General features: G+C 39.8%; 1 protein-coding gene across 4 annotated transcripts; it reads left to right on the top strand.

The window, feature by feature from the left end:
* The first annotated feature begins 1,168 nt into the window (after window positions 1–1,168).
* On the top strand, window positions 1,169–21,119 carry SMARCE1 (SWI/SNF related BAF chromatin remodeling complex subunit E1). Of its 4 annotated transcripts, none has more exons than XM_008518931.2 (11): window positions 1,169–1,917; window positions 3,912–3,963; window positions 4,139–4,182; window positions 7,101–7,205; window positions 12,088–12,168; window positions 13,068–13,199; window positions 13,474–13,645; window positions 16,645–16,817; window positions 17,576–17,677; window positions 18,335–18,545; window positions 20,846–21,119. In XM_008518931.2, the coding sequence occupies exons 2-11, from the start codon at window positions 3,957–3,959 to the stop codon at window positions 21,052–21,054; spliced, it is 1,236 nt and encodes a 411-aa protein (XP_008517153.1). In that variant the 5' UTR covers window positions 1,169–1,917; window positions 3,912–3,956; the 3' UTR covers window positions 21,055–21,119. The 4 variants fall into 4 exon arrangements, with proteins under 4 accessions (XP_008517153.1, XP_070418111.1, XP_070418113.1 ...); XM_008518930.2 differs by having other exon boundaries at window positions 1,813–1,917; window positions 7,101–7,268; XM_070562010.1 differs by lacking the exon at window positions 7,101–7,205 and having other exon boundaries at window positions 1,370–1,917.
* The last annotated feature ends 3,877 nt before the right edge of the window (window positions 21,120–24,996 follow it).

Genomic DNA, 24,996 nt, shown 5'->3' on the forward strand with positions numbered 1-24,996 from the left:
ATTCTGTTGGGAAGAAAAAGACAACAAAATAAATAGATAATAAATATAGTATGTTAGGTGGTAAGTGCTATAGAAAAAACAAAGCACAGACCATGAATAGAGTGGAGGGTGGGGAATAAATTGCAATTTTAAATAGGTCAGGAAAGACCTACTGAGAAGGTGACATCTGAGTAAAGACCAGGAGGTAAGTCTATCAATGTCACTGCTCCACTCAGATCTCCTCCTTTCCTTTTTCGTGATCTTTGCGCCACCCTTTTCTCATTACAGTGGACTTTCTTCCTAACACCCAGCAGCTGCAGCTTTTCTTCAAGAGGACTGCCTAGAGATGACACAACAAGCATCTGCCCCAGCACCTCACTTGCCCATCCCCCACCATAACCCAAAGGCAGGAAAGAACCCAGGCAGGAGTTGCTGGATAAGGCCAGAGAGAGAGGGTATTGGGATCCCTACCGAGGCCTTCGTGTATCTTACATTAATCCTTTACATGTCTCTGATGCTTTTATACTAAAAAAGCAATTTGATGTACATTATCTCGAGCACCACTCAGGCTGCCTGTTATCTTTTGATGACTTCTCTTTTAGTCTTTCCCTTCAATATGCTCTTCAATTTCTCTAATCTCTATTCATGGGTATAAAAATATTGGAGGTGGAAGAATTGGACAGTGTCACTTGCCCCTGGCTTTACAGACTTCTGGAGATGCCCTAGTCCCTGCTGGTACACCCAGGATGGGGGTTAAGGGCAGGCCAAGAATTCAATCAATCGCTCTAAACGTCAACACTGCTTTCAAGTCATCAAAGGTCAGGGACCCTATCTGTTCCTTCTCCCTCCACAGTGGCCCATAACATAGCCAGGTGTCTATAGATCCAAGGAACGGGCTTCTAACTGGTAAACCAGCGTACTCACGATCTAGTGCAAAGAGCCCGGGACCGGACCAGAGGCTGCCTCAGCACACAGTTACCGAGCATCTAACAGCGGGTCGAGGCCTTAATGGGTACTGGCGATAGGAAGGCGACCAACGCAGATGACTGAACCTTTGCTTTCATAACGCATTGGAGGTGACAAACAGAGTCTGATACAACGAGTGGGAGAGAGACCACAATAAAGTTATCGAAGAGCTGTGGGAGATCAGGGGAGGGTTTGGGCGGCGGGGGTGACTTAAGCTGAAGGTGGGGGACAGTCGTTCCGGAGAGGGAAGCGAAGGAGCCCAGGCCGGGCTGCAGGGCACACAACCCGGGCGAGGGATGGACACCTCTGGGCCTCGGCTCAGAGACCCGCGGCAATCGCCCCGCGCTCGAGCCGGGAAAAACTGAGACGCGCGCGTCACTCTTCGCCGAAGCTGATGCCCGGCGGTGAGGGCAGGACGCCCTGCGAGGCCGGAAACCCCGCGAACCGAGCCCTCCGCGCCTGATAACCCGCTCTCTCAGCCAGAAAGAGGAAAGAAAAAGACCGGGGGAAACAAGCCGCTTGGCGGGCACGGAGCCTGGGAGAGAGCGCGGCCCGCGCGGCCACAGTGGCTCCGGGGCCTCGGGTCGGGGCGCCCCGTTGTCCCCCGGGCCCGCGCGGAGGCCCAGGCCGCGGCCCCCAGCTCTCGGGGGGCCCTGCCGCCGCCCCGGCCTAGCCCGCGGTCGCGCCACCTCCGCCCTCGCCGCCGTGACGAATCGGCGGCCGGGCGGAAAAGGACCCAGATTCGGGAGTTTTGAGGAACGTCTGGGGCCTGAAAAAAAATCCTTGAGTGTGCGAAGCCTCCCCGCATCCTCCCTAGAAGGTGCATTTTCTGCCGAGAGCCGGGGGGGGCGCAGAGAGGGATCCGGAGGAGTGTGGAAAGTGCGAGCGCGGAAGCGCCGGCCGCGAGGGGCGGGGCGTGCGCGGGACAAAGGGAAGCGAGGCTGGAGCTGCGGGCACCTCTTCTGCCCGCGGGTGAGTGTTCCCAACCGGGCCTGGCCGGGTCGGGAGGGTGGCAAGTCGTGGTGTCCCGGCTCGGCTGGAACCCGAGCTCCCAGGGGTTGCTGGGGTTCAGGCTTGGCCGTGGGGCCAGAGCTGGGGCCCGATGGCGGCCTCCCTGAGGCCTAGCGGAGCGAGGGCTGGGAGCGAGTCCCATCTGGGGCCCCTCCTTGGCGGCAAGGTTTGCCCCTTCCCCGCACCCCGCGGAACTGGTCAGAGCGCCTGTGCGTACCCCGCTTTGGTGGAGTTGCTGGTGACGCGCAGCCTCCGCGACAAGCCTAAAGGAAAGGACCGCAGAGGAAGCCCTGGGGGCCAGCCGGTGGTCCTCGCCCCCCGGAAGCTGGTTTCCCCTCGGTTGAGGCAGCGGCTGGAGGACTCGCGGTGTGGCTTAGAGGGAGGAGCGAAAGCTCTGAAACCGTTTGACCTGGGTTTAAAACCCGACTCTGGCACTTCTTGGCTGTGTGTCTTTGGACAAGTTACTTAAACTCGCCGAGACTCCTTTTTGTCATCTGTAAATAGGGATGGCAGTACGTATCTCCTTGGTAGTTGTGACTGTCAGACAAGATAGTGTAGGTAAGAAGCCTGTTCCGTGTAAGGTACTCAACAAATACCTATCTAGTAGTTTATGCCAGGCACCGAGGATGGATCCAGTGGTGGGTAAATGTACAAACCCACTCTTAGAATTTATAGGATAGCAAAGGAGAGTAATAATTTTAATGTGCTAACAATCAAGTGTGATGTACCCGGCAGCCTGTGGCGGTTATTCTCAGGGCTCCCCACAGCAAGGCCTACTGGATGTTGGTTGACAGCTCCCTAAATGTGCAGATTTCCACTAGAATCAATGGTTTCTGCCTGTTCCTTAAGGAAAGGGGGAGAGACCCAGTTTGGGCCAGTGAGAAAGTAAACCGTTTCTTTCCACACCAGGCCTCTTATTCCTATGCTCCAGGGAAGTCCCTTAAAATGCAACATAGAAGCAAAAAGATCCTGTTTGTTTCACATAATGTTGGATGAAAGTACTCCTGTAGTCTTAGAAGTTATCTGGGTTTTTTCTAAAAATGAATGTCTTTGTACGCACCGTGTGTGATGTATATTGATGTCAGGAACAAGCTCGTGTGTGTGGTCATGTTGTGAGCTGGTAAATGCTAGGGCAAAATTTATAAAGAATGGAGCTAGGTGCTGGGACTACAGCAATGAATTAGATGGTCTCTGTTCCCAGGCAGCACACCATCTAGCCATATGAACAGGTATAATACAATACAGTAAACAATATCATAGATCTATGTATATTGGGTAGGAGTCTCGATGAGGAAGCAGTAATTCTGCCCAGGTGATTTATCAAGAAAGCTCCATTGAGGAGATATATTTTGAAATGGACTGCGAAGGTTTGATAGTTTTTCAGGTAGATGCCCAAAATTTATTCCCAGCAGTTAGAAAGTTCTTTTACCACTAGAAGAGAATGTAAAGCGCATTATCATACCAAGTACCTTTTGCACTACCTCCAGGAGTGAAATGCCGCTCCATTTTAATAGGAGTTGTTATCCTAAAAGGAAGGTAGAGCTGCTGCTGGTCTGGGGGCTGTCCGTATCTGGTAGGCCTTGTTGGAGTGGGCCCTGATAATACATCATTCTATTGTCATTCAGTTTTTATCGGTCTTATTGAATGTTTACATGGCATCCACAAAATGTTTTCCATACAAGAGGTGGCTCAGTATCATAAGAAAAAACTTGAAAGTATATGTCTAATATTACGTTTAATATCCCCGGTGATTTGTTTTAGTCATTTAATTCTGATCAACCAAATGACCTAAAGAATTACTAAAATATGCAAAAGACTTGATTACTAGAAGATAAAGTAATTTTACTAAGAAGTACCAATTATAAACTACCCTATTCTTTAGGAAAACATTCTCTTATGCTTGCTGAGTTTTGATTCTCTTTTTTTTTCTTTTTTTTTTCTTTTTTTTATTTTAGTGTCTCAGATTCATTCTTAAGGAACTGAGAACTTAATCTTCCAAAATGTCAAGTAAGTTTCATTTTTTATATTTATCGATCTATATTAATAAGAAACTAATGCCCTAGCAAGTGGGAATTCCAAAATACTCTCATTTTTTTTCTTCAAAACAGGACCATTGGTAGTTTTGTTGCATAGTATTATATCTCAGTTGTTTACAAGAAGTTATTTATTTTCTTTCAAACAGAAAGACCATCTTATGCCCCACCTCCCACCCCAGCTCCTGCAACAGTAAGTTTTAATTTTCTTGTTAATGTAATAGCCAAGTCTGGCCTTGATACAAAAACCCAGATGTCTTCCAGTGACAGTCACTCAGTCATCACAGCAACAGGATGAAAAACTCAGCTGAAAAACAGCACTTCCTACTAAATAAAATAACTCTTTGCATCTTACCTTGAACCAACCCCAACATTTAAAGAAACATACTGCTGAAATGCCAACCTCCTGCTCACTTCTTTTTTTTAATGGGAAATAAACAACAAGTTAACACTTCTTTCTTGTTGATCTCTATTAAGAGTCTTTAAAACTGATATTGAATGAATACTCATTCTGGCATTTATTATTTTTAAACCTAGCCTTCAACTGGTTACATTTTTCTCTCCTTGTCTATATATAATTTTCGTATTAAACAATAAAGCTTCCAGTTCTATAATAACACTCATTGTAAATCTTTATTTTCAAGCTGTTCAAGCAAGGATTTCATTATCTGTGGGTCAGATCTTGCTATTGAATTTTATTCCACTCCATAAATAATATTTTATGGGTTTGAGAATTGATATTTTTCAAAGTATCTAAATAACAGTTGTGAACTAGTTTTTTCACCCAGCAAGCTCTAGCCCAGCTTGGTCAGCATGTAAAATAATTGTCCGATCCACAAAACAGTAACAGATTTTTCAGGCCTTGCTGAAATGGATTCCTTGTTGTTGTTTTTTTAAAAACAAACAAAAACACTGTTAACATTGGCCATACCCTTCAAAAGCAGTTCTTTACCAGCTCCTAGCCCTCCTTCCGTACCTCCTACCCCCTAAATTTCCACCTAGTTTACTAATTAGGTCCTTGTGTGATTTTGTTTTCTCCATTAGATAACTACTCTTATTTACTAACCCTCAGATATATGTTTTAGTTACGTTTATCAACAATTTGCTTTTCCTTAGTAAGATACTTTTAAAAAGAGATACTGTATCACATGTTCTCAGTTCAATTTATGTAATATACAGTCTCTAAAGTTACTTCCAGTAGATCTTAAAGTCCTGTGTTTGGTTTGTTTTCTTTCTTAAATCAAAGAACATTTCCTATGACCATCTCCTTGGCACTCTGCTAGTGGCTATACAGATGGAGTTGAACAATTGAGATTCCTGACCTCAGAGCTAATCATGTACTTCATTCTTGGAAATGGTATCATTGTAATGTTTTAGTTTCAATCTCTTTTTTTTAGTTCCCTTACATTATTGCCTCATAATGTTGAACAGTGCTTCTCATTGTTGACGCAACCTTTGAATAAGTCATTTTGACGTAAATACTGCTTCTGACAGTGTATAGTATCTTGAAGACAAACTTGATTTTTTGAGATAATAAAAACAGCTCAAAAACCAAGCATCCCCTTATGACTTCTCAAATGTAGAAAGGGATTTTTTTTTGCCTTTCTTTAGTCATATTTCTGTACCATTATAATTTCACATTGACACAAAATACAGAGGACTAGGGATCAGGACATCCAACAGAGTGGATATTAAATGAGTTATCCTCCTTCCTTTTTTTTTCCATTACTTCTACCACCATCACCACCACCACCTCCACCACCACCACCCCCCGCCCTAAATGTACCACTCCAAGTAACATACACTTCTTTTGTGCCTTTGATGCTTCATCTGTGTTTTGCCTACTTAAATATGCTTAATTTGCGTCTTCTATAACTAAATAGACTAGAAATTGATCAGTTGTTCTCCTAAAGAGTATCAAATGTAATATCTGCTTGAATGACTTTCGGACACTAAGGATTTGTGCAGCGGCATGTTTTAGAAAGTTGTGTTTATACAGCTACAGCTTAGTTGGGATGTGTTAAGTGTATTTTATATTATAAAAGTCAGGTCTGATATTCTTAATTGCATGTTCAAATGAAATTACTCTCACTTGTTTTGATTGAATTTCATTAGGTAAAATACTTTTGGTCTCTCTGCTACATCCTTTTTGTGCATTATACCTTGATTCTCATTAACATTGGATGTCATTGTATTAAGCATGAGGGCACTGCTATACAAGAGCCCATTTGTGATCACATTAACACATAATTCACAAAAGCCAAGAATGCCATTGCTGCAACGAGCTGTTGTGTTTGGAAGGGGCTAGACTGTCAGGAAACTAGAGGGAAAAATAAAGTTCAAATCTGTCAACTGTCACATTAAAACTAAATGCAGAAATTGTCCATGATTGACCTATGGAAGATGGATCAAGAAGAGATGGAAGAGAAAGCCTATAAAAGAATGACTGGGTTAAAAAGATGAGACAGTACCCCATTATGATATCCATGCATTTCTTGCAAGTCTTTGTTTTGAAATCATGTATGTGACATCCATTAAATCCCACATATGTTCTTTTCTATTGACAACTTCTGGCTTCCTGATTGGAGTCTCTTCTCATTTATCACATTATATAAAATGATTTAAAACTGTCTTTGAAAGCGATGCATTTCTTGTTTTTATTTGTTTTTAGTAGATAAATACGTTGGCAGCATCCACATAACTGTCAAATAAATCATGTTTTGTTTTGCATGTAAAGTGTTTTCAGACTTCTAGTTTATAACATTTCAAGCTTTCCTATCTCAGACATATCGCCAAGTGTTATATCATACTGTGGACTATAAATTTAATCCTGAATGGTTAAGACACTTCACTGTACTGCTTTTCCCAAAAAACAAGCACTCACATTCACACACACAAATACCACTGGCCCCTGCAAAGAGAAGGAAGGAGAAAAAAAAACCACTTGCAGACTGGTTTCTCAATGAAAGAAAAAGAACAATTACAACACATCATTGCTTGTTTAAATTCAGGTTGCTTTTGCATGCCATATGCAGATCATTTTTCATTTCTGTGTTTTCCTCGTTTGAGCTCATTTCTCATTCGTGTTTTTGTCTCATTTGTTTCCATCAGCAAATGCCCAGCACACCAGGGTTTGTGGGATACAATCCATACAGTCATCTCGCCTACAACAACTACAGGCTGGGAGGGAACCCGGGCACCAACAGCCGGGTCACGGTAGGAGAATCAACTATTACAGCATCCGGCAAACAACTGGAATTGACCAGAAATGCCTTCAGAGTTAGGTCCTTTTGAATCATCAGCACAGCCATTAAAAAAAAATTTTTTAACCTGGCTTTTTGACTATTTTAAACATTCGTTGTACCATCTTACACCGAAAAGAAAATAGTGAGATCTGGATATGTATATGGAAGAAAAGAAGAATTCATTCTGTTTGGTGGTTGGTAGAGATAAAGCCTTGGGCAATTAATGCTTATACTATATGTAGACAAACCTAGAGTTTCTTATGGTTAAAATACCCTTTTTGAGATGAAGAGTATCTTTCCCTTAAGGTAATTGGCATTAGGCTCAAGAACTCAGTTTCCTAGTAAAGGCTGGGTTTACAGACCTGGTTTTTTTTTTGTCTGGCTTAGCAGTTTGAACTGCTACACATAATTATTTGTCTTTTGGATTTAATATTTGACCTTCTAATTGAGATTCATTTCTCTCTCGTTAAAAAGAGAAAAAAAATTTATGTCATTTCAAAGAATTGCAGAATGGAAGTTGAATGAAATTAATTTGAAGTACCAGACTAGATATCTACAACTAGAAGTACATTAATAATCCATAGGATAAGGGATATGATTTCTGAAACTTAGGATGTTTCATTTAAATGATCAATCTAAGATATCAAAATTGGACTACGTACTTCAGACTTTTTACTTTAGAATCATTATAAACTCCATTCAAAGAAGTTTAAGTACCAAAGAAACAAATAACTGTAAGAATGATTTACCAAAAATAAATTTAAAAACATAAATCCAAAAGCCAAATACCTACATACATTTGAATGTGGTATTGGTGAGAATTTATACAACCCAGAATGGCTGTAAACTCTTTAGTACTGGTTTTTGTTTGCTGTATTCTTAAATAACTCAATTAATGTGACTTCAAAAAAGCCCTCTCACCCTGTAGTCAAGCTAAAGCAGAAAGCCTGTAACTATCAAACTATGTCTATCTTGGTAAGCATATTGCTTAGCTTGATAGGTTTTGTTTGTCTAAATTTTTCATTGTTTCTGCATAATTTGTACTTCATAAGCATATCAAGTTTTATGTGCCATGCATATTTCATGGTATCTGAAAAGAATTCTGACAAAGTGTGTGTTTGTATGCATTTCACAATGCATACAGTTTTTATGTGCATCGGTACGTGTTTTTCCCTGGCCTAAATGTGTTGTTTCACAAGTGTAATGGGTGGCAAGGTTATCAAATGATAAAGAACATTTTAATTTAAACAAGGAGCAAAATCAGTTTTGGATCGTTCATGTTAATGGAGAAAATTATTCATGGGCAGTGAAAAAGAGAATTACATTTTAATAGCTCTATACAGTCAGCTCTTGATTATCTATGTTAATGGAATAGAAATGGTGGTTAACTGTAATATTAGAATCCTTTGTATTTCCGTTTGTGTGAGCATTTTCTTCTCAACTTGGATGTATCTGTGGGAATTCTCTGTTAATAAAGTGAGATTGTTCGTGGAAACTTAACTAGGAAAAGGAAAGTGTCCTTGCTGTCTCCGAGCCTCGGGCGGTTATCTCTTTCTCCCCATTCCTTCTTGGGGATGTTAGAACCCAACATTTGGAGTAGGCACTAGCTTCAGGGTAGATTGGTATAGGCAGGATGTTGGGCATGGAAAAGTTGGTGTTTTGGTTCTTTGTAGTTATTTTCTCGTATTATAGTCTTTTCAGGACTGCTTAGACTTAACCACCTGAAGGGCCTAGAAAATGGAGAGGCTTTAGCCTGTGTTAATCGCAGCGCCTTCGACTTTTAGTGACCTCTCTCTCAGGTCATTGAGTCACTCTCTAAGAAAATTATGAAAATTAGTTATGCCTTAAGGTTTATGCTACTTTTTTAAGATATCTAATTTAAGTTGTGTTAGAACTCAATAGATCTGATTTTTACCATTTTAAAAGCATTTTATTTTAAGATGACCCCAATTATGTATTGCCTTTTTTTTTTTTTTTTTGACTCCTGTTTGGTATTATTGTCTGCAAATCTCCTTAAGTAAGTGATTTGACGGAATGGTTCTGTGAAGCTCTATGAAGTAACTTCCTGTAGGCTCTGCAGAACATCTGGTTTTCCTGATGTCCCCAGGACACTTGAATCGCTTTCAAGCAATAAACTCTTTATATAGCTTGTGGAAACCTTTTGGAGTGCTTATGATAGCTGTGAGATGGGATTCACTCCCAGCCAGTTCTTCATTCAGATGATGATGAACCTTCTCTTAAGCACAGGTGTGGAAACAGATTGAGATAGAATATGAAAACAGCTTATTTCTGTGTTTTAATGGAAAGTCCATCCCAGAAGAAAACCCTTAAATAAGCTGAGGATTGGGAAGAAACAACAAAAACTCTTGAGAGTCAAAATAAGTTTCACAAAATCATGGACTTTATTCATAGGAGATTCCCAGGACCTTACTCTTACGTAAGCAGTTTTAACAAACATAATTAATTACTTGTTTTCCCCCAACTCATTGCCAGTTGGAGGCAGAAAATTGGAAAGAGGGACAATTGCTGCCTAGAGGTAGGTTTCCTGATAGAGCAAGGAAAGAAACAGCTAAAAAAGGAAACAAGCTTTCCAAAAGCATCACCCCGGGCCATTTAGTAAAGGGGCCAGCGATCTTTCACATCTCAAACCAGAGGATTACAACAAAGCAGTGGTTGTAAGTATGTTCAGTGCAAACTAACTTTTTTTTCAGAATAATGTTTAAGACATTGTAGAAAGATGTCTGTCTGAGATGGTAAATAAATAGGGGTGTTGAGTGATATAGATCTTTAGTATCCTGAAAACCAGCTAGAATTTAACTTTGTCATTATGTTTTGGGTTTTGTTTTGTTTGTATTTGTAAATTGGTCAATGTAATAAAAATATGACCTCAGTATGTAGATGATCTGGGTGCCTACCTTTGAGAGAAAGAAATAAGCAAATCTGTTAATGTTATAAAATGCAGTTCATTGAAAAATATCAAAGCTCAAATATTACTATAATTTGTTTTTACAGTGTTTTAATTCAACACATTAAAACATAGACATTTTAGAATTCTTTGCCTCTTTTTAAAAAAAATGTTAATAGTGGTCTGCCAACTTCAATTATTGGCACAATTCCAACTTTCTTTGTAACCCATTTCATGGAATTGTGAATGTTTGTGTCGGATGTGACATAAGGTTAGCTTTGTAGGAATTCCCGCCGCCCCCCCCCCCCCCCCCACACACACACACACACAAGAATTCCTGCAGCCCTGAGACAGATCTCCTCTTACTGGCTGTTCGTACCACCGCTGTTGACAGCTTCCATCCCCCACGACTCACCTCCGTTGCCCCTGCTGGCTGAAAACAGGGTCTGTCTGCATGGGCACCAGCAGGAGGTGTGGTCAGAGTGCGTGGGAGGAGTGGAAAGAGAGGAGCTGCTGCTGCAAAGGTGAAATACTTTCTAATAAGTTCATGTTGGAAGAAGCAGAGTTAGTGACAAGTATATAGGGATGGAGGGAAACACTCCTTGTAGGAAGAGGAAACACTGAAGCAGTGGAAGGTGGCATAATCATGCTAATCCCTGAGCCCTTGGATGAAAAATAAAGTTATGGTTGGGGTCCCAGCCCAGGATGGAGGAGTTCCCCTGGGGTTTTATCACAGTAGCAATAGAAGGGCAAAGGAAGAAAATGTCACTTAAGTTTTCTTATAAGGATTTGCCAACCCCCGTCTTTTGATAATTAGAGTGAAGCCAGCATTTCTGCCCCCTAGCCTGGCAAGGAGAATCAGTATCAGGAGTCTCCTAGACATCTGGCTCCTTGATCAGATGCAATCATGTACGTTCAGATGAGACTAAGTTCAGAAATAGGCGCTCCTGGATGGAGCTATCTGGGATGCCCTCTAGAAGCCATCTGATGTCTCTCGCCTAGGTAGCTGCCCGCAGAAGAACACATCTCTCATCTTTCTCTTTCTTTCCCTTTTTTTCCTCTAACTCACTTTTTTCTTTACCTTTTTAAAAGATTTTTCAGTCTCCCCCCTCCTTTTTTCTGTTTGCCTTTTCCTTTCTGTGTCTTCCCCACAAAACCAAAATTTTTTAATCAAATGGAGTTTCTTGGTATAAGGCCTTAAAATAACTTAATCAAGCCCCATGTCTGCCATTTCTCTGTTCCTGGTAAGCTTGTTCACTCCTACACTGTGATTAGGACAAAAAAGGTATGACTGTAGTTCACACTTTTTGATCCCCTTTAGAAAAAACCCTAGATATGGACATAGAACCTTAAGAAAAGTAGAAGCTCTAGTCGTGATAAAGGAGATAAGGTTTTTGGTTTTCCGTTGTTGAATCTAGGAAGTAGTTTGGCGGTGGTGGTGGTGTTTACGTGGGGGAGCATCCCTTAAATAGTACACATTGATGGAGTCTCCTGCAGACAGTGAGCGTGTGGTCAGTGCTGAAGGAGTTAGAGACTCATGCAGATAATCAAGTGTTGACTGTATGTGTAATGGTAAATTGAGCAAAATAAAGAGTGCCAGGTAATGTCCTAAATGTGGGACAATTGATATATAACCACATGTATTCGATGTATGGATAATTATGTAATATTTTATTTGTTCTTACAGCCAGGTTGTCAAAGCAGTGGCAATAAACTGCTAAGTAAAATATTTTTAAATTATGTGCTTAAAGTCATTTTCTTTATTTTCTTTTGATGTGAACATTTCTGAATTTGCAGTGATAGCTATTTTCAGTGGAGAAAATATAAGAATCTTGTATCCATGGACGAGTAGAAGAAAGGCGCATTAGAATTTTTTAAGGGACTCTCTTTTCAGTTTGCTGATGAACTTTTTGCAATTGAATAATGAATGTGTCTAACTCTTTTGTAGGCATCCTCTGGTATTACGATTCCAAAACCCCCAAAGCCACCAGATAAGCCGCTGATGCCCTACATGAGGTACAGCAGAAAGGTAGGTGCCCAGGAGCTGGAAGGGAATGAGCACTGCGTCTTTGTTCTTGGCTTTACGTTGGATTTCAGATAGGCTTAGCCAGCTTTTCTGTGCAGAGCCAGAGGAAAGGATAAAGAATTGCGGTTTTCAAGGAAGTTAGTTCTAGTTTCAATATTGCAGAACTAAAATCCAACAAGAACAGTTAAACTGTTAAAATCCTTAAGATAATGCTATGTAGTCTTTTGGAGAATATTTAATGACATGAGAAAAACGTTAATTGAGAAAAGGGATACAAGACTGTGTGTTAATATCATTTTTATAAAAATAATAGCAACTGCATTGTTAGTTTAAAGGAAAAAAAGCCTAAAAGACAATAGTTATCTCTAAACAATAAGCTTATGGTAATTTTTATTTTCTTTATACTTCCTTGAATTCTCCCTCTTTTTGTTTTCTAATGATGAACCTACATTACTCTTAAAATAACAATTATAGCTGATATCTTTATGAAAGAAGAGCATTTGGCTATTTTCACACTATTTAGAAATTTTTCAATTTTTTGGTCATAATTATCTGTATATATTTGAGGATATGGTGTATTGTATTATACAAATTAACCACTTTCCTTCTAAATTATCGTGAACTTTTAGAGACACACAGACTAGGTTATTGAGTTAGCTCATCTTAAGTGTCTGCAGGGATTGGAGATGTCTGAGACCTGCCGTAAAGTAAGCCAGCAGAGTCTGGATGAAATGAGATTGGCCAGCTGTTGATAACTGTTGCAGCAGCTTGATGAGAACACAGGGATATGACACTATCCCCTCTGCTTTTGTTTTATTTAAAAATTTCCATGTTAAAAAGTGTTTTTAAAGGTCTCTATTTTTAGGCATCAATACTGAAATGTCATCTGTTTCCTTTTTAAGGTCTGGGACCAAGTAAAGGCTTCCAACCCTGACCTAAAATTGTGGGAGATTGGCAAGATTATTGGTGGCATGTGGCGAGATCTCACTGATGAAGAAAAACAAGAATATTTAAACGAATACGAAGCAGAAAAGGTATAATGGGGCCTGCAAAGGGATGGGTACAATGTGAAATGCACAAACATTTGCTTGTTATTTTACAAGAAACATAAGATCTAATCAGACAGCTGAGGCTGCACTCGGGCCTTGTCTGCCTGGGTCAAATCACTTAATCTCTCTGGGCTTCAGATTCCTTGTCTGTAAAACGGAGATAATTGTCATGTCTTTTGATATTCAAATGAGATAATATAGGTATTCATTATAACCTGCAAAATGTTAATTATAAAACTGAAAAACATTTGAATTTCAGATAGAGTACAATGAATCTATGAAGGCCTATCATAATTCCCCAGCGTACCTTGCTTACATAAATGCAAAAAGTCGTGCGGAAGCTGCTTTAGAGGAAGAAAGTCGACAGAGACAGTCTCGCATGGAGAAAGGAGAACCTTACATGAGCATTCAGCCTGCTGAAGATCCAGATGGTAAAAGAAAAGTGGGGTTTCGTTTATGCTTTCTCTGAGAAGTAAAATAAAAATCTCTTGTTTTTAATTGATATCCTAAGTGGAAAACAAAGCATAAATTAAGTACCATTTCAATATTTTGAATAGTTATTTTGAGTAAGATTTGTATGTGAATTTCCCACAAGAAAAGGAAATGTCCTTTTTAGTGCAGAAAATAGCTAAAATTATTTATTTTTTATCAAAATCTTTGTACTCAGAATACATGAAAGGTTTTTGAATCAGATCAAGATTTTGCCTCAGTTGCTTTTAAAAAGCTAAGTGCCTTCTAGTTATATCCTGTTTTCTTACTGGGTCCCTTGATTTGCTGAATTAAAGGCTCTTAAGGGAGAAAGTTAATAAGAGGGAAGAAGCCTGAAATTTCTTTTCCAGTTAATTCAAAAATCCAACTAGAATTTATAAATATAGCTTAGGATAACACTCATGAGGGTGCACACATGGAAATTTTATACACACACACACAAATAGCAGAGCTTCCTAATTGGCATTCCACAGTTTGCAGGTGTGCATATTCGGCCCCTGGTCCCCTGCAGCCAGGCGGGGTCTGAAGCTATGAGGAGCACCAGAACTAGACACCTCCAGCTAGCATATCATCCACATACCAAGCGTACTGTCCAAGTAGTGCTTTCTCTGTGTGCTGCTGTGATGTGGAAAAGGTTGGAAGCTCTAGCTACAAGCAACAAAAAACATCAAGAAAATAATTTAAGATCCTATTTTAAAGTAGCAGTAACAAAGAAGCTTGTAAGAACTTTAAAGAAGATGCTATTGAGAGAGGAAGCAGTAATACCACCTAAAGGCATGATATACTTTAAAGGAGAGGAAAAAATGATTTTTTAAAAGAATGGACTCGGATATTGACAAATATTCTCATAAATACAGAATAGGATATAGTAATAAATATAGAGAACAGAATATGGAATAGAAACAGTATCGAATGTTAAACAGAATCGGCAGCGCTAAAGACACACGAGCATATGCAGACCTTAACTACTAAATTGGATGATTAATGCAAGAAAAACATACGCAGAATTAAAAAGTAGAAAAGACCCAGTCTACAAATAATTGGAAGGATGGGGCTCAGTACAAGAGGAAGCAGGCTGGCAACATAGAAGCCATAAGTAGAAAATAGGTCAGGTTTTCATTAGGTGAAAGATAGCAGCATGAACATTGAGAAAGACTGAAGAGATTCATTCAGGAACAGTCTTCAAAAGAGAATCCTTTTCTCTGTTTCTCAAACTTCTGCCAACTGTGTTTTCTAAGTTTAAGATCAAATCTTAAAGCTGCTAGTAAGAAAGGACAGATAATAATTAAGATGCCAAGATAAGAATGACTTTAGACCTTGGACTTTATCCCTCAGAACTGGGTAGAAAGAGGGAGACTTGAGAAGTGGAAATGTCCATAAAACGAAGAGAAGGGTAGCAGACTGTGAGTCCACCAGCTGCGAAGACAACTGAAAGACTACGAGAAACATGCATTTATACACACAAGACGGGGAAGGCTTTTTAAATGATGTTTTAGAGAATGTTCATGAGATAAAGTAAATAGCTGGTAAGTTAGAAAATAAATAAAAAATATAAGCCTATTCCCTCCCCACCCACCAAAAAAAATCAGACACCTAAAGTACAAGGAAAGACAGGCCCAGATTGCTAAGACTTTATTTCCCCTACCAGCGGCCAGCACTGGTGCCATGTAGATGAAAGAAGAGAGCAAAAACTAGCCACAGAAGAGAGAAGTTAGATGGAGGTAGCACAAATATACCAGATATAATCTAAATGTGAATAGAAAAACTCTTCCTTAAAAAGTAAGAAGGCCCAGAATTTTTTTTAAATAATATCTTTTATTCCAATAATTTTAATTTCAGAAGTGTATATCCTAAAGAAATTACCTGAAAAGGAAACAGAAAGTAATTTCTACAACCGTTTGTAGTGGTGATGTTTATGGATGATGAGTTTTAGGAACTACTTAAATACCAAATAACAGGGGATGTACTGAACTATGACATGGCAGCACAACTGGGGCCTCTGTAGCTGAGTTTCCTAAGGAGTGGTCCCTCCACCTCTAATGGGACACGACGTTGATTAGGTGGTTCAGAGAGGAACTTTTGTTTTAATATGTATTGCTTAAGAGGGAGCTCTTTTTTTTTTAAGTGAGTTAATTTAAATAATATTAAGTAAATGATAGTACAAGTTGTTAGCAGGTAAGTCAAAAACTGTGGAGGTGGTGAGCACAGGTTGAGATTAGGAAACACTGTTGCATAGCTATTAGAAATAAGCATATACACCAGATCCGTGCTATATGTGTATGAGCTTGAGTGGATGAAAGCAACGCAGTACATTTACGCACTGACAACAACTGTATACATGTGTAAATTGATAAAAATTAAAAGTAAAATTTGGTATTAAACATTTATTTTTTTTCCTATAAAATTACTTTAGGGCCTTAGTGGGTTTTTAATCTCATAAAATGTATTTGCTGGTGTGGGAAACTGAATATTGCTAGAGATAATGTTTTCTCTGCAGTGGGCATTTTCATTACTTTAATATTGAAGTGCTGCGATGACAAGGACATTGCCCCGTTCGTATGTTGTCATCGGTTGTAAACGCCTTAAATTGCTACCAAGAGAGTGAAACATTTGGTAGAATTTCGCTTTTGTCGTCACGTGCAGCCTTCACATTGATTTCCAGGCCAAAAGACACATGGTTTTATCTCATTTGTGTTTCAGCTGAATTCTTCTCAGACACATGTCGTCACTTAAAGATTTTGTGAGAAAAACCAGCATCTTGGCCAATGAACACATTAGGTCCTCTGTATGGTTTTTATCAAGTGACTGCCCCAGTGCTCCGTTAATGCCCTGTAGGCCCACTTGTTAGACCAGTGAGAGCCATGGCTCCTTGGTCAAGTGTTACACTCTCCTGTTTATGATTACTGGTGACCTAATTTCCAGAACATTTTGTTTATTCCAGATTATGATGATGGCTTTTCAATGAAGCATACAGCCACTGCCCGTTTCCAGAGAAATCACCGCCTCATCAGTGAAATCCTTAGTGAGAGTGTGGTGCCAGACGTTCGGTCAGTCGTCACAACAGCTAGAATGCAGGTCCTCAAACGGCAGGTGCAGTCCTTGATGGTTCATCAGGTAAAGTCACAAAACATATGTTCTAGTAAAATAGGCCTATGCCACAGATCAGGTGACCTGATTCTATTCCACGCATCAGTGTGCCTCTTCAGTATTTCTGTGTTTAGTCTAACCTGTTCCTGATTCAGGGAAGAGGCTTGAGGGAGTGGACCTTTCCCAGAGATTTAATAAGTTTGTCATTAAAACTGTAACAGAGAGGGGCCGGCCAGTGGTGCAGCGGTTGAGTTCGCGTGCTCTGCTTCGGCGTGGCGGGGTTCGCCCCTTCAGGTCCTGGGCGGAGACCTAGCACCGCTGATCAAGCCGTGCTGTGGCAGGCACCCGCATATGAAAAGTAAAGGAAGATGGGCACGGGTGTTAACTCAGGGCCAGTCTTCCTCCACAGTGGTTGTTAACTCAGGCCAATCTTCCTCAAAAAGACTATGACATAGAGCCTTGTGATGGGAAGTATATCCATTAAGAATTTGAGATATCCAATCAATCTTTACTGCTTTACCAAATATTTTTTTCCTGAAGAAATTGCTTGGGCCTGAGACAGTATTCTTTAACATATGTTTGTTAATCTTAGTCACTCCTGTATGCTGCATTTTATATTGTAAAAGCTAGACACATTCTGTAAAAAGTTATTTAAAAATTCGAAACATTTGTCACACTGTGAGAAAGTGTGGACCATTAAAAAAATGAGACAGATTTTCTGTGTTTGACATTTGCTTTAGAGAAAATACTGCAGGATTTATAAAGCCTCATCATATGTCTTACAGCGAAAACTGGAAGCTGAACTTCTTCAAATTGAGGAGCGACACCAGGAAAAGAAGAGGAAATTCCTGGAAAGCACGGATTCATTTAACAATGAACTTAAAAGGGTATCAACTTAATATGTTCACTATACTTTTATCACTGTGTCTGTTACCCTTTTTTCGTTATTTTTTCCAAAATAGTATTTTTGTTGAATGTTGTTGGCTTTGAAACAGGATTAACTTGGCTATAACTGGTAAGATCTTTGCTGTCTAAAATTATTCCCATTTTCTGGCGAACTTACAGTAGGTTTGAAGTATCATATAGTATACACACATGTACTAGGCCTACAGACTCTAGAACCCTCTCGTGTTTTAATTTAAACTCATGCAATCGTGAATTGTTTTCGTTTTTCTGAGATTTAGTTCTCAAATATCGTCATTCGGTGTAGTTTACGGTTTGCACTTGGTATTAAAACAAGTAAGTCGAGTGTTTGGTGGCCTAACGTAGAAAATGGAAGGCTTGTCTGTAATCCAGTACTTTCAGCATTGCCTCGCCAGCTGTTCCATGGTATTTGCTGTTACATGGCCACTAGAGCAACTTTATTTTCCTCTAGACACAAGAGTTCCAGAGAAGAACCTAGAACCATGATTTTTTTCTCCCATATATTTGTATATAGTTCATAGCCAAGAAAACTCACTTTTGAAATAATTTGTCAATATTGCATAGTTTTGAAATATTGAAAGAACATCATTAGGAGAGTTTTATTTTTTTCTGACTCCTAGTTGTGCGGTTTGAAAGTAGAAGTGGATATGGAAAAAATCGCAGCTGAAATTGCCCAGGCAGAAGAACAGGCTCGCAGGAGGCAGGAGGAACGGGAGAAGGAGGCAGCAGAGCAGGCGGAACGCGGCCAGAGCAGCGCGGCTCCTGAGGAAGAGCCGGCGGCCGGGAAGACTGAAGAGAAGAAGGACGATGAGAACATTCCGATGGAGACAGGTAACCTCCCAGTTGACACCAAAGGAAATGTCAACAGTTTGTATAGTTTTCTTTAATTTTGATTTTTCTTTCTCAATGCTTCTCAGAGGTTACTCTGTTAATCTTGCCTCTTGAGTTATTCTCTGTATGACCTACCTATTTCTTTCTAAACCTTAATCTCTTACAGTAGATTCGCTTAAAATGTTGGTATCAGTACAAAACAGCAGTGGTGTGTTGTCTTCAGTCTTCCTATTCGAGGTCTTGGTTATTTGCCCAGATTGAGTCATGTCGTTTTCTGGCTTGGGAATATGAAGTATGATGACCCTGGAGTCAGACAGATCTGGGTCTGATACTGCTTCACCACTTGTTAGCACTATGACATGGATTAAGTTATTTAATCTGTTCCCTCATTTGTACATATCCTAGTACCTGCCTCCAACAATGAATTCCAAAGGACAGAGAAGAAAATGGACATAAAATCATTTAGTATTGGGTTTGACATGGTATTGGCGCTCAGTATTTTAACCTTTATTGCTAAAATTGTTTAAATAAGATATGGTCATTTCTCTTAAGATGAGTCGTTTTTGGTGTCCTAGGACAGGGTTGGGTGAGTAAAATCTGCAGGCCAAATCCTGTCCACCGCCTGGTCTTGTAAATAAAGTTTTATTGGAATACAGCCACACTTGTTTGCTTACATGTTGTCTGTGGCTGCTTTCGCTTTGCCACAGTATAATTGAGTAGTTGCAGCAGACACTGCCTGGCCCGCAAAACCTAAAATATTTATTGTCTAGCCTTTACGGGAAAAGTTTGTTGATCCCATCCTAAAAAAATTCTTACTTCCAGGTATACTGATCTTCCTGATTAAAAGCATTCCTCAAGGCAAAAAGTAACATGTAAAACTTACATAAAATACTGATTCAATCGATTATTACTTGAAATTTTGAGATCACCTTACCTTCCGGCACTATTTTGACCCTGCCCAGTGCACTCTGTAAAGAGGACTAAGCTAAAAGTATCTTAGGAAACACAACCAAAGGTTCTCCGGACCATCATTGCGAGAAGTGGAGGGGCCAGGAGTCATACTTAGTCCTCAACTGCCGACTTCTGACTTAACATCAGAAAACATTTAATGGAATATAAATATCTTTACCATATATTTCTACAAAATTTAATTCAGCAGATTAACATTTCAGATAGTCAGATTTTAAGTTTCATTATCTGAGCCTTTTTCTGTTTTGTGTGAACATGTTTTTTGTCTTAAATTTGGAGCTTGAGGGCATTTTTGTGGTTAAGGCAAGAGCTTGAGAAATCGAGTATGGCTTGTTGCTCGTGTTGCAACTAGACAACACTGAGTCCTTTGCTTCTGTTTTGTCATCTGTCAGTAGTGTGTGCCTATAGGTCTCTACTCAGATTTTATCCTTCTAGCTGAAGAAAAAAAAGTGAGGAAAATTGTTTGAGACTGTTAGAGCAAAAACCTCATGCTCTTATTTCTTACAGAAAACAGCCCAGCGTGACTTTAACAGAGTACCTGAAACATTGACCTTACATCATTTCCACACCTCCCTTCTTGCTTCTTAAATCCAAAGCACTCCACAACAGCATTATCCAATAGAAAGAAATGCAAGTCACTGTGTAGTTACGTTTTCTGCTAATGACATTTCTTAAAAATAAAGCCAAACAAGTAAAATTAACTTTAATAATATCTTACTTAACCCAGTATATCCTAAACAATATCATTTCAGCATGTGATCACCAGTTTTTAAGGTATTAATTGTTTGCATAAATCTGACATGTATTTTATACTTATAGCACATCTAAATTTTCATTAGAAATACTTGATTTGTATTTAGATTACATAAATTTGCAGTTAAAAAGTAGATTTTTAGGGGCCAGCCCAGTGGTGCAGTGGTTAAGTTCACATGTTCTGCTTCAGCGGCCTGGGGTTCACCAGTTCAGATCCCAGGTGCGGACCTACGTACCGCTTGTCAAGCCAGGCTATGCCAGGCACCCCATGTATAAGGTAGAGGAAGATGGGCACAGATGTTAGCTCAGGGCCAGTCTTCCTCAGCAAAAAGAGGAGGATTGGTGGCAGATGTTAGCTCAGGGCTAATCTTCCTCAAAAAGAAAAAAAGTAGTTTTTTAAACCCCAAATTGTTTCAAACACGCTAAAAGTTCTTCAGTCACATCAGCTCATTTCAGCTGCTTGAGAGATGCACGTGGTTAGGGGCTACCATATTGGACAGCGCAGCTCTAGACTGTCAGCGTAATTAGAAGAAGAAATTTTTGTCTTGGAACTAATAGTGACAAATGTGTGATTACAGAGGAGACACCCCTTGAAGAAACGACAGAAAGCCAACAGAATGGTGAAGAAGGCACGTCTACTCCTGAGGACAAGGAGAGTGGGCAGGAGGGGGTGGACAGTATGGCAGAGGAAGGGACCAGTGATAGTAACACTGGCTCGGAGAGCAACAGTGCAACAGTGGAGGAGCCACCAACAGACCCCATACCAGAAGATGAGAAAAAAGAATAAACGTTGCCTTGTTTTATGTGTTCTAAATACTTTTTTAAATGAAAAAAATGTTTTTTGAGTTTTAATGGTGTCATGTGGTTTGTGTATTAATATTTTTCTTGTCCATGTCACAGCACCAAAGGCTTTTGGACCATTTAGCATCATGAGCCGAGTGGCACAGTCACCTTTCTAAGGGTTGGTGAAGATGGTTCTTTGCTGTGGAATTGTTTTAGTCCTCAACTGCTGAAAGCCTCAGAATTTAAATTAATTGAGGAAATGCCCACTTCTTTTAGAAAATTATCCTTTGATGCTGCAGAATCTGCTCTTACAAATGCCTTCCTTCAGCTCACTCGGGTGCTCACCAAAGCCATAGCTTTAAACCTTCCCAGCTCCCCCACAGCTTCCCGACAGCCCCCTTTCCTGTCTGCTTCCGCAGAGGAGCTTCTTGAACACGTAATCACGTGTGAGTATGTATTTGTTCACGGACCCTTTTTTTATTTTTAATCAATGTCAGATGCCAAGAGTTGTGTTGAGGTGTTGAGTGTACCTGCACCTACACTTGGATCGTATTGATCCGGAAATAGTCTCCATAGTTAAAGTAGTTACTAGCTGATGAAATCATCATTGAAGTGAACATGGCACATATACACTATACTGCTTTTTGTTATAATTAATAGTGGGTGTGTTCCTGTAAATTCATCCTTATTGTACAGAAAAAGAGATTACTTTTTTACCAAGTTTTCCAAAGACAGAATAGATCATAAGGCTTAAGGAATTGAATATTCTTGCAGTGGAGCATCTAACTTCAGAATGATTAGCCCGTGCTCGAAGAAAAGCAGCTGGGAATTAAGTTCATCCACTTGAAATTGTTTTACAATAATCAAAAACATTCAAAACCTCAAGGCTCAGGATCCCATAGATCAGAGCCTACCTTTTTGATAAACTCAGTAAAGTCTCAGAGACCAGAAGCAAGACGGTTTGTGACATATATGCGTCCCAAAAACTAGAATAGATTTTTACTGAATAGTGGTATATCTGATGGTATATGTTTCTTAAAAGTCCAAATGTAATAAAAAGATGGAAAAAAAAGTCTCAGTGTTTTTAATGCACTAAATATTTTTGTGCAAAACTAGCATATAATTTTTTTACTGTACTGCAGTGACTGTGGTATGGCCACACGCAGCGGTTATAGACGCGCTCGGTTAGGGCCCTGTCTCGCCCGGGGGCGTGCACCGCCGCAGTAGGAGGTTCATTTGTACAAGACACTCGGGAAGATTAGTTTCCTTCCATTGTAGTCATGTCACATATGGGGCTTGGTCTTTGACTCCAAAAGTAAAGGAAATAATGTTTCTACATTTACGTACAAGCATGAAGGAACCGATGACATTTAAGTTATCTTTGAAAAAAGTGTGGCTCAATAAATAAATGTAAGCCCTGTGCTTACATAGAGATAACTTCTCTAAATGGGCAAGACTTGATTTACAGTGAATTTAGTGCTACTGAGCTCACGGCACATGGTGACTATACGACTGCACTCTGTTCAGCCTCTTGGGAGCGAGGAGGAAAGGAAATTTGATGTCACATGGAAACAACACTTGATACCTGTTTTTCTAAACAATGCATGGAATCTTTCTCCTGCTTCTTTGTGAATCAAAGAACTAATTTATCAAGTAGGACTGTTTCTGGGTGTCAGCATTGTAGGGCTAAAAGAGCTTCAGACATCTCATCCCTGACAAATTGAGTATCTTGGTTACATTCTCTAATAGTCAAAACTGGGCAGAGAAGTTGTTAAATGATATGGGTGGGAAAACTGCCAGAGCAAGACATCAGGTTACTTACTATGGTGTTGAAGTCTCCAAGAGGATGAAAGTGGTCCTTTGCTAAGCTGGAGATGGCAGTGGGAAAACAAGTGTGTCTAGACCAAGCCTGCCCATACGATGCTGGGGCAATTGGCTGCAGGTGAATTAATCAGGAGACTAGACAGCTGTTAACTGCAGGGGGCAAAGAGTGAATTAAAATTCCCAGTTGTCAGAGTGATAGACGTAGAAACCACCAACGTTTGAGATGTTCCCTAGTTTCTTTGAGAATGTGGAATATAGTCAACATCTTTGATTTTTTTTTTCACATGTCCCCATGGGCGTTGGGCAAGTCACAAACAGCCTGTTTCAACTGTAAAATAGATTGAACTATTTTCTATCTCAATCCCCTTACTACTACAGATAGCCATGATTTTTAGTTTATTTTGAGTATGAATGCATAAAGCTTGTAAAAAATATCAATAAAAATCTACTTTTATTGATTTTTAACAAATGGGAGAGAGGGAATCCCCCTGATGAATAAATGAAAAGCTGTAGGATATGTTGGAGTATATTGTAAAGCCATTTGGTTTAAAACTAACTCAGCCTGACCTTGTTTTTCCAAAAAGGCCTGAGAAGAATGATTTCTTTAAAGATAGGGCTATGGCTTCCCCCCTGTACCAGCATCTCCTTAAGGACAAGCATCTCTTCCTGGAAACTAAAGATTAATTACCAACCTGCTGTGCTCACCTTGTGACCACTGACCTGCTTTGCTAGCAATCTCATGACTGTTGTAAAAGGCATATTCCTGTCATATGTGACAGATGCCCTTTGTTCCAGGATGGTATGTAACCTCTCTGTACACCCCACTTCTTGCGTGTACTTCCTTCCTTGGGGAAGGAAGACCCCCAGCCTATAGTCCTCAGACCTGGCTCATAATAAACTCATCCAAAATTTTGATTTATAGATTGATTATAGATTATTTGTGTCGCCACCCGATAGTCCCCCAGTTTTTGTACAGGAGTTTCAAATTTCATATCTTTCTCCATCTTTCAACAAGCATGTCTTTTAAACAGCTCTCCTATAGTATATGAAAATTATGTATTTTGTAAAGCAGAGCTTTCAGGAAAAATTACTAGGAGCGATTTCTCTTTAACGTGATAATCTGAATGTCCTATGGAAAAGACAGAGTACTTCATTCCCTATGTTTGAAAAGAGAATCTGAGGTTAAATCCTTCCAGATTTTTAGTTTGGAGCCTTCACATTTAGACACTCGTTTGAGGTTTTAGACAGTTGGTGCTGACAGTGTGAAACTCCAATTGCCTGCAGTTAAATTGAGGCTTTGGTTTCTCATGTGAACGAGCAATGAGGCTGGGATTACACTTTAAATCCTCATTTCAGAAATACTTCCCCTCCACCCCCAGCTCTGCCACACACAGTCTCCCCGCCTGGTGTCAGGGAATGCAGGAGTTTTATCTTGTTTTTCACCGCTGGGCAAACCTCGCTGGAACAACAATTGACTTCTTAATAATTTGCACATTAGAGGGACTTAACGTCTCTACAAATGAGAAATCCCTGCGCGATGACAAGCTAAAAGGAACTCAGCCTTTTTAGAAGAAATCGTGCTGATTATAATTTGGCTTACTGTGATAATGTTTCTTTGATCAGTATGGTAAGGAAAATTCTGAGTTTAGTAGAAAACGACGTCTAAATGTGTTGGTAATTATAAAACGGCTTACAAATGTTGTAATATTAGGTTGAACCATATCAAATTGCCAATGTAGGTTTTTATGTGCAAAATGACCATTTCACCTGGTTCTACCTCATAATTGTACATTTTATGGTTCACATATAAGCCTGTAATAGCAGCTTTCTGAGTGAAATGGTGGAACTTTCCATTTACCAGAGTGACCTATATGTTTCTCTAACAATTACTGGATATTGGTAAAACTGATTAAAATGCAAATCCCAGACGGTCAAGTATTTAACCTGATTTTAAAAAATATATTGCAGTAAACAAACTAGCTGGCTTATGTTCACATTTAACACCAAAAAGTTTCTTATAATTTTTTTGCGTGTATTCAGGAGTAAAAAGTGTTATGTGGGGAGGAGACATTCCTGAATGATTTAATTGCTTTTTACATAAAACTGAGACAATAATTGCGGC

Source organism: Equus przewalskii, chromosome 10, assembly GCF_037783145.1.
Source record: "Equus przewalskii isolate Varuska chromosome 10, EquPr2, whole genome shotgun sequence".
Lineage (NCBI taxonomy): Eukaryota > Metazoa > Chordata > Mammalia > Perissodactyla > Equidae > Equus > Equus przewalskii.

Bases quoted from the DNA above. Each gene is read 5' to 3' on its own strand.
- SMARCE1 (XM_008518930.2), top strand. The intron at 16,818-17,575 runs GTAAAGTCACAA...TATGTCTTACAG, and splicing joins AGTCCTTGATGGTTCATCAG to CGAAAACTGGAAGCTGAACT. The intron at 17,678-18,334 runs GTATCAACTTAA...TCTGACTCCTAG, and splicing joins TTAACAATGAACTTAAAAGG to TTGTGCGGTTTGAAAGTAGA.